This window comes from Ictalurus punctatus, chromosome 21 (genome assembly GCF_001660625.3).
Source record: "Ictalurus punctatus breed USDA103 chromosome 21, Coco_2.0, whole genome shotgun sequence".
NCBI lineage: Eukaryota > Metazoa > Chordata > Actinopteri > Siluriformes > Ictaluridae > Ictalurus > Ictalurus punctatus.
The window spans coordinates 10,327,062-10,337,500 of record NC_030436.2 but is presented as its reverse complement, the minus strand read 5'-3'; the positions used below and the strand labels follow the sequence as shown (position 1 = coordinate 10,337,500).

Below are 10,439 nucleotides of genomic sequence, written 5' to 3'. Positions count from 1 at the left end.
TTAAATAGGTAAATAAATGTTTCTTCATCTGTTAAAGGTTCACTGTGATGTAGCTTACATCACCTGTAGAACCAGGTTCTCCTGCAGGTTCTCTGTTAAATAAGAACCCCAAAGTGGTGTCTATTAGCTGAAACCTGCAGATGATTCTGTTTGGGCTCCTGGGTTGGAGGAGTTTGCACAGGGGAATGGGCGTGGTCGTTTTTTTTGTTGTTTTTTTTTAAACTCCTTCTACTCCTTCTGTGAAATCCGTCCCGCTTCGTCAGCGTTCTCTTCCCCTCATTCATGTGCTGCTGGAACGACAGCACACTCAGCACCGCCCTGAAGCACTGCTTCCTTCGCCGCTGACCGCTATCACCAAAGCCCATCCTCGTTCAGCCGGGACACTTGCTTCCCTTCTTTGACCTCTTTTTTTTTCTTTTTTTTATTCTGAATGACGTCATGCCCCAGTCACTGAACCTAAAAGAGAAAGAAAAGGAGGAGGATCAGGAACTCCAACCTGATAAAACCTGCTGATTGAGGCTGCTTTGAAGAAATTCAATTCCACTTAATGTCTTTGGCGCTCTGCCCGGCTCCACCTACGGGCTGCCATTAACATCCATGGATAGCAGGTCTCCACACACACACACACACACACACACACACACACACACACACACCTTGTTCCTTCTGACAGATTCAGATTCGTTTTTATCTCTTTCATCAGCATCACAAGTTTGTCCCTATACACCGCGTTTCGGTTAAATTCTCAAATCTGATTGGTCAGAAGGTGTGCAGTATTTATGTATGACCACACAGCTGGTTCTGATACATTACCGTTTCTATAGTAAAAGCTCAAGCACAATGACCTGTACAGCGGACACGACACATGATCTAAGACTAATAATAAACAGATTTTTTTTTTTTTACTTTTTGACAACAACAAAAAACTTGGAATCATTGATGTGGAGAATATTTTTTTTACTAGAAGGGAACTTTTATGGAAGGAGTCTCCAGAGAGAGCGAGAGAGAGAGGGAGAGACGTTCCACAACATTACATCAACGTATAAACTGATAAAAAAGCGTTTTGTGTTGTTCAGTAATAAATGAAATATTGTGATCGTTGGCAAATCACCTGTGGTATAAGCGGAATAACACACTCTGGACCATTGATTATACAAAAATAATACACATTACAACACAACACACTTTTTATCCTTTTATTCTTACATGTAATGTGGAACATCCACAAACAACTCCATGCTGTCATTTATGTTATAAACAGTTGTTCCATCATCAGTCTCTCTCTCTCTCTCTCTCTCTCTCTCTCTCTCTCTTTCTCTCACAGGAGATTCCTTCCATAAAAGTTACCTTCTAGTAAAAAAAAATAATAAATTCACCACGTCAACTTTTTTGTCAAAAAGTAAAAAAAATCTCTCTCTCTCTCTCTCTCTCTCTCTCTCTCTCTCTCCCTCTCTCTCTGTGACGTTACAAATCTCTGACACAGGAGACTCCTTCCATAAAAGTTACCTTCTAGTAAAAAAAAAGAAATTCACTACATCAATGATTCCAAGGTTTTTGTTGACAAAAAGTAAAAAAAAAAAAAAAAATCTCTTTCTCTCTCTCTCTCTTTCTTTCTCTCTTTTCCCCTCTCTCTCTCTCTCTCTCTCTCTCTCACTCTCTCTCTCTCTGTAATAAAATAAATAAATTCACCACGTCAACTTTTTTGTCAAAAAGTAAAAAAAGAGAAAATCTCTCTCTCTCGCTCTCTCTCTCTCTCGCCCTCTCTCTTGCTCTCTCTCTCTCTCGCTCTCTCTCTCTCTCGCCCTCTCTCTCGCTCTCTCTCTCTCTCGCCCTCTCTCTCTCTCTCTCTCTCTCTCTCGCTCTCTCTCTCTCCCCCCAAGAAACCACAAAATGCAAACCTCTCTGTCCTGAAAACTCTCTCATTACAGAAAACTTAACGTAACGCCTGATTTGAAGTCAGATTTTCACACTAGCACTTTTTAACTCGTATTTTTTGAGTCCTGTTCTGCGGAGCTACTTTTTTTTTTTTTTAATACTTCAATCTAAAGTAGCTTCAATTACCTTTAACAAACAGCCTGCCACACGAGACTATCGACCCTGGATTGTTCCGCTTTATTGGGTCGTTCTCTTGGTGAAGAACTTTTCCTGAATGGCGCGTCAGATCTATTCCTCTAACCAAGAAATAATTGTGGCATCAGACTCAATTCATTAAAGCCAATCAATGAGGAGCACCAGACCGGTCCAACAACAGAGATCTCTGAACCGCAGTCCTACGATAAGATTCAATCCAGTGAAGAGGTCGGCTTGTACATTCACAATGAGTCAAATCGCAGCCTGTAGCTGTAAAGCTACAAACGGACTTTAATGCACTTGTACCATGGCGCTGTAAATCCTTGATTCTGATTGGTCAGAAGGAGCTTTTTCTATAACAGCAGCTTGAATCACGGGTTTATATCGACGCGCTCGTTTACAGGGACTCGTACGAATTATGTGCGTAATGACTGATACGGTGAACTTTTCTGTAAGGAGACGTTTAGTTAATGTTTATGGACGGAGTCTCCACTTTGAGTTTACCCGTTGTGGTTTTGAAAGGAAAAAAAAAGGGAAATTTATAAGAAAATGTTTAACTTTGGGGCGGTAACAGTCACAGTTTTCTATTACAGTGTGCCTCGTCAAGTTTAATTCCTTACATACAGTAGATGCTTTTTATATTTATTTCTCTTCTAATTCATAAGCGCTAACTCGTTTCTGTTTTTTCAGGCTACTCATTGTATAGTCTCTACTAAAGAAAAAGTTAGTTGGAGAGAGAGAGAGCTGGAAATGAACATTTCAAATCCCTAAATTACCTGGGCTTCTGTAGAAAGCATTTCAGAACTAATATCACCAGCTGTGGTTAAATACGTAAACAAAAAACAAGCTGTTTACGGGGGAAATGTAATTAAGGCATTTCCTTTACTGGGAATTTCCTCCGTTAAGAAAGTAACACAAATTCCACCTTCTGTTGTTTACGCGTTATGAACGCATGGTGTAGCTCTGCTGCTAGTGTGTTTTTATTAATGAGATTCGATTTCACGATATTTTAAGTAGTTAAAATATCTGATTGTGTTTTGTAAAGGAAGTTGACAGCCCTAGTAGGCCTGGTTTCAAGTCCAATATCATATCTGGGTCTATTTCAGCGCTCCCAATCTACATTTCCTCAAACCCCAAATACAACAGAGACCAAAGAGGATTGTGTTTACACAGTTACCTTGAAAGACGGTGAAGCCACGCCTTCTGTGATGTCATAACATGGATAAGCTTAATCGTAGAAGCGAGTTCATCTCTCGTTTTTCAGCTACATGTAAGATTTCACCAGGAAGTGCAGAAACTATAGATTGTAAGGAAAGGCTGAAAGGCACCTTGACTGCTGTGTGTGTGTGTGTGTGTGTGTGTGTGTGTGAGTATGAGAGTGTGTATGCACACTCATGCACTCACATCCGTCCGTGAAAGCATGTTACAGTGCGTAGGAGCTGTTCTCAGACATCATGCTGGGGCTGATCTAATCGTGTGAATGTAATTAGGCTTTAATTGCCCAGCGTGTGAGACTCTGGCATCTGTCTGGGGCCCAGACGGCAAATAATAGCCTCTGACGCTGTCATTTCTTAATCACACTGTTACCAAACACGCCCATGCAGCCAGCGTCGCGCAGCTGAGCGAGGACACGGGAGCACACTCAGCAGTGTTGACTGTATCCTTGCGCTAGACGTAGTCGTGATCCGAGCTGAACGAGGATGCAGATTCAACACGCCGACAGTGTTGTCGTGGTTTTGTCACGTTTACGTAACCGATCCACTTAATAACCGATTCATTCTTTAGTTCTGAAATGACAGATTCTGCTCGCTCTCGCTTCCTTTATCACGCTCTCGCCTGAAGCGATTGATCAATAAATTGGAGCGGAATATTTTAAACAATATAGTATTTTTAATATTTGGAACAGCAAATATTTTACAATATGTCTAGGATAGTGTGTTGGCCATGTTTATTGAGAAATAACGACTAATTTGTTTCCCTGCATGTGTGCAAGAGGGTAAGCACACGGTGCATAAATCACTGTTTATTCCAGTTTAGGTTGGTGTGTGCGTGTGTGTGTGTCTGTGTGTGTGTGTGTGTTCACAGTGAAATTCTCAGTGTTTAAAACACCTACCGTGTCGAAGTAACACCTACTGCTATAAAAGATTCATATTCAACATTCTTTGCAATACTGGGGATTTTGCTGTGTGTGTGTGTTTGTGTGTGTGTGTGCGTGTGTGTGTGTGTGTGTGTGTTTGTGTGTGTTGGGTAATATGATATTTACGTATATATTTGTAACACTTTATTAAACCAGACCCTATACAAACCATCTACGGATCATTAAGCAGCATATTGTCTGATCATATTGTGGAACTAAATGGATTTAAAAACGGGTGTAATCTCTGATACGGTGAAGTTTTCTGTAAGGAGATGTTTGTTAGCATTTACGGACGGAGTCTCGTTTCTCTTTAACACGACAAGCTGTGCTTTTTTGTCTCGTTAACTTCAAGAGAGAGGAAAAAAGTGATGCTGTTTATATAGGGGATCTAAATAGTTCAAATGGCAGTTTTTTGTGATATATAAAAAATAAAATAAAATAAACCAAGATACATTATGTCAGAACCTTTTCTACCTTTATTGTAAAATTTTATTCTATTTTTATTCTAAATCTATGGATCACTGTCAAAATGACTCACTATCCAAATGTATGAATCACTATCTAAATGAATCACTATCCAAATGTTTGAATCACTATCTAAATGAATCATCATCCAAATGTATGAATCACTATCTAAATGAATCACTACAGAAATGTCTCCATGAATCACTATTTAAACATATGAATCACTGTCTAAATGTATGAATCACTATGTAAATATAGGCAGGTTCTGTGGTGTAAGAGGAATAAAACACTGCTGCAATCGACTTAAAGGTGATAACAGGAACTCCGCTTCATCACACCACTCCATCTGTGATTATTTCCCTATGATGTCATGACACAGAGTGTTTGTGCCTTATATATCACATGTGTGTATAGGAATGTGCAGTGTTTATGCATGCTGTGTGTGTGACTCAGGATGGATTATGGTGCTATAATAGGAGGTAAACAAAGTCAGCAGCATGAAAACGTGTTTTGATTTTATGCCTCACGTGTCTAGAAAGGTGTACTCGAGCGAAACCCCAGCACCTGCTCACCAGAGTGACAGACTTTCTCCTATGTATGTGTGTGTGTGTGTGTGTGTGTGTGTGTGTGTTATACTAATTCAGATTGCAATGACAATGTACCATGACTTTCCAAGACCTGCTCCATAAATTTGTACAATGTTTCTAGATGTATCTGCGCATGCGGTGTGTATATTTGGAAAACGAGTCTTTTCATTTACACGCTTTCTATTTTCTGACTTGCTGAGTGTGCTCTTATGCGTGATAGCGAGACTGAAACCTCATCCCTCGTATTCAATTAATTCCCATAATCTGGAGCCTGTTTAAGGTGAGCAGCGGCCTGGGCAGCTGGCTTCTCACATATTCCCCAGCTGGAAATAGCATTAGAGTTGATCGCCTGCTATCGACTAGCTTCAGAAGGACACTAGATGAAGGGAAGGACAGAGACACTAGGATCGGCAGGGTGCTGTTAGCCCTAAACTCAAAAATTATTCCGCCATTTAAGGAACTGTTTATTAAAATCGTTAAAATTCAGGAACTGTTTATTAAAGAGATTGCAAACTGCACTGAACACACAGTACAGATTCTGCAGCAGTATCTTCTATAGAAGCTGGCCAGTTTTCAAAAATGTGCAATCTGTATAATTTTACTTTCAATTTTAAATCCTTGTCTCTGCTTCACATTAGGTAATAATCTTATAATGCTGAGGACAAACAAACTTAAACTCTATATAAATAAATAAACCAATATGACAATATGCTATGGGCTGCCAAGTGAAATTATTTCATTCTCTTTTCTATTTGAGGCCATTCTGATACTTTTAGTTAGTGATTCATGTAAAATAACAGTTTTAAGTTTTAGAGAAAATATAAATGTTAAATCTAAATGTAAATTAAGAAAATGTTTTGTTTGTGCCCCCACCCTTTCAGAGTTTTGCGTCAAACCTATGTTTTTTATACATTAATCTCTATCTAAAATGAATCACTATCTATACGAATCACCATCTAAAATGAATCACCATCTAAAATGAATCACTATCTAAACCAATCATTATCTAAAAGAATCACAGTCTAAATGTATGAATCACTATCAAAATGAATCCCTTTTCAAGCGCATGAATCTATCGAAATGTTTGAATTATTTTCTAAGTGAATCAACGTGAATAAGTCATTATCTAAACTTACAAATCAGTATGTAAATGAATCTGTATCAAAATGAATCGCTATATAAATGAATCACTATATTAATGAATTTGTAAATTTGTCAGCTTCAAATGATATGATGATCAAAAAAGTCTGATAGAAAGGAGTATTCAATTATTTACATTAGTGCTCCATAATATGCAGCCTAATAGACAACAGGCACCGTGTAAATACTGAACAAACCAAAGAGAAGACCAAAACTCCAGCTCTGCTCTCTATAATCACAGTTCATCATGTTTAATTAGGTGGGGAAGCCAAAAATCATGATTATGATTAAATTAGAGTTATTATTGCAGTCTTGATGGTGAGATGGTTTTCTTTCATGCTCACATGCTCTGTAAACTGTGGATGAGTACCTGCGTTAATAATCAATGAGAATGTAATAATCAATAAGAGGAAGAAGAGAGAGTATGTGTTGAGTAACTCTGTGTGTGTGTGTGTGTGTGTGTGTGTGTGTGTGTGTGTGTGTTTTCACAGTGTCTGTATGGGTGTTACGTCCACTCCTCCATAATCCCCACCTTCCACCGCAGGTGTTACTGGCTGCTCCAGGTAAGACCACTTTCTATGTGTCTGTCTGTCTTTCTGTCTGTCTACCTGTCTGTCTATTTGCTAGCCTGTCTGTCTTTCTGTCTGTCCTTCTGTCTGTTTGCCTGTCTGTCTATTTGCCAGCCTGCCTGTCTTTCTGTTTGTCTGTCCGTCTGTTTGCCTGTCTGTCTATTTGCCAGCCTGTCTGTCTGTCCCGCTGTCTGTCTTTCTGTCTGTCTGCCTGTCAGTCTGTCTGCCTGTCTATCTGTCTGTCTGTCTGCCTGTCTGTCCATCTGTCTGTCTGTCCGCCTGCCTGCCTATCTATCTATCTATCTATCTATCTATCTATGTGTCTTTGAGTCTGTTTATCTATCTGTCTTGAGAGAGAGAAAGAGAGCACGAGAGAGGGAGAGAGAGGGAGAGGGAGAGAGACAGAGTGAGAGAGAGATGAGATAGGTTTAGCACAGATTGAAGGAGAGAATAAGGAATGTTGCTGTTCTTCCCTCACATTCACTCATTCTCTTTCTGATTGCCAGAGGCAAAATGTGTGTGTGTGTGTGCGTGTGTGTGTGTATTAGAATGTTCTGTTGCTGTGTCTCGGCTCTGCCTCCGTACCCTGTGCAGAAGAAGGCTGCTGTGGATGAGGCGTCTTGAAGAAAGCAGAAATGTTAGAAGAAAACGAAACACAAACACAGTGTGCAGTCCCTTTTTTTTTCTAAATAAATAAATAAATAAACGCGGTTCAGTTTGAGAATGATTATAGATTTATGGAGAGTTTTCTCCCCACTCGGCCTGTCTGAAGCACACGATTGATCGCCGCGAGCGAGAATAAGCACATCAGCGACAGACCTGAAGCGCACGGCCGTTCCTACTCTCACTTTCCCCAACTCCATAAAACCTCAGGCAGCTTATTAACAGCAAACAGCATCTCGTCTGCATTTCACGCCGCGTGATCCGGACCGTCACCTACACCACGCAGCATGTTTATATACCACCTGCGCTATGTTTACTGGAACCCCGGTGAAATTAAAGGAAGCTAACAGTCGATTGACACACGGCTCTTAGACATGATTACCGCTGCTCCAGCCGCTGCTTCACCCAATCGATACGCTCCCATCCACCAGAGCAATCACTTGAGCTCAGATTTCACAAATGAATAGCTGTCAATAATAGTCTAACTGCACAGAACAATCCAAGTACACTAACGGCATGTTGGCGTTAAAGCGAGGAGTGTAAAAAAAAGAGCTTGTTTTTCAGTTGGCTAGCAACGAGCGAGGTGTGTGTGCATGTCACAGAACACCGGGCATGGTGCTGATCGCTCCAGTGAGGCCTGACAGTGCTTCTAAACACACACACGTACAGAGCCAGACTCCCTCTAAGCACACACACGTACACAAATATACAAACTGCTGAAAAGCCAGACTCCTGCGATATATCAGTTTTAGTCAGGATGTGAGAAAGATGGAGGGCAAAACAAAAAAAATGCAAAAAGAATTCGGGGAATTTATTGATCGAGATTTTCCAGCATAACCTCTTCAGACCTGCCAACTTTCACGTGTTTTAACGTCACACTACGCTGGAACTTTCTCAAAAATAAGCCGAAATTTCTTGCGTTCTTTTCCGCCCCAGATGAGCCAATCGGTGTATGAATCTGGAGCGATCGAGAGTCGAGAGAATAGGTCTTTTGAACTCTCTGATATTATGTCTGGAAGCCCCGCCCCCTTCTGTGCCTCTCACATTAGTCACATTTCTTCCTAAAACCTCGCAACGTACTATACGGTCAACCTTAAATCGCATTCCACTACTGTACAGTATAGTTAACGTCATGTTTATTAGGGATGTGACGGAATATTTTCCCACACGAAACGCACGTTGTTCACCAAGATGCCGAGCGTAAGGTGTAAAGCGTGTAAAGTGCACATGTGCGAGGGTGATGAAGCACGAGGTAAAAACGCGCTTATTTATTCATTGAGACGTTTGACTTGAACCGGTGCACACGTGAAAGACAAACATTAGTCACGTCGGCCTGAACGGCAGGCTACATGATTACTGTTTACCACAGCGCAGTGTGTCGCCTGCATCTTTTATGAGAGGGAATTTATTTACCGCCGTCGAAGGGCACGAAGTCGCTCGAGCGTTAAAGCAAGCAAACAGCGTGGACGGGGTGCGGAAGGACGACGGACTTCACTTCTTTTTCCCTCCCTCTCCTGTCCTTCCTGCTTTTCCGCTATGCATGGGATACACTTCGCACACCGCTGCTCATCTGTATTTCTTTATTCATTTGGATTTTAGAATAACAACGAAGATGACAAGCGGTAAGAAATAACACGCAGGGATTTGTGCAATGAGTGAGAAATGTATGAATCAAGAAAAAACTATGTTATCATTTTAAGTTCTTAGGCAGGGCTTCTTGGATTTAAAACGTAAGACCACGTGTTTTTATGCACTGTAGACTGAGAAAGTAATGATAAATGGTCTGCACTTATATAGCATGTATATGCAAGGCACTAACTTGCCATCGGGAGCAACTTGGGGTTCAGTGTCTTGCCCAAGGACACTTTGGCATGTGGAGTCACGTGGGCCGGGAATCGAACCCCCAACCCTACGATTAGTGGACAACCCGCTGTACCACCTGAACCACAACCACCCAGAAAGGTATCGAACTACCCGAAGCACGCGGTTTGTAAACGTGACAGTCTTAAATGTGGTTAATCGTGAGCAGATTATTCCTATTATCTGGAGGTCGCTGTGTGGACATGACATGTCTTAGGAAATTTTCCAAGTGGCGCAACAGAAACGCGTTCGCCCTGTCGTCCAGAGATCACTGACAGTCTGAATCCCATCGACGCCAAAGCCAACCGGCCCGGAGACCGGAGAGCAATATTGGGAGAATTTATAGGAATTTAGAATTCCTTTCCAATTCAGTCTCACGAAATACCGGGGAACGTCAGTGCTTCAAAATGGAGCATGAGAAGCAATCAAGAATAGAAACATGAATCCAGATACACGAGAATACATGAAGTGCCTTCATTTCCTTTACTCTGAGAATTGTAGAGCCGGTTGGGGGGGGGGGATGCTGGCCCTGAAAGTTGTGCGATTGTAGAAGATACACTTGTGCATATTTTGCACACACACACACACACACACACACATGTCCTCCTGAGACTGCTCTGTCTGATACCGCAGACGGGTGAGGCCAACGCTGGTGCCAGTGTGTTATTAGCACCGACTTTCTCCCCAACCTCCCAGACTAGATGAACCATTATTTCTCTCCCTCCACACACACACACACACACACACACACACATATGCGCGTGTGCTACACTTTGGAGTCTGCAGACACTGCCCCAGGACCCCTACTCCGCAGCCATGTCCTCAGCGGGACAGTGTGAGTGAAAAGAAAAACGAAGACACGAGCATCGTGTTAAATAATGCATTCCTGAACCTGACCGCTATTAAAGAACGGAGAAAGACAAATAGAAATGTGTGTGAACAGAGAAG

The 10,439-nt window shown here is 41.5% G+C and overlaps 1 protein-coding gene across 2 annotated transcripts in view; it reads left to right on the top strand.

The window, feature by feature from the left end:
* Positions 1-10,439, top strand: part of LOC108254811 (calmodulin-binding transcription activator 1) — a 252,022-nt gene that overhangs the window by 196,298 nt on the left and 45,285 nt on the right. For both annotated transcript variants that reach the window (XM_053674174.1, XM_047149419.2), the window contains exon 5: positions 6,891-6,962. In XM_053674174.1, coding sequence (XP_053530149.1) covers positions 6,891-6,962 — 72 coding nt within the window. The remainder of the gene's footprint in view (positions 1-6,890; positions 6,963-10,439) is intronic.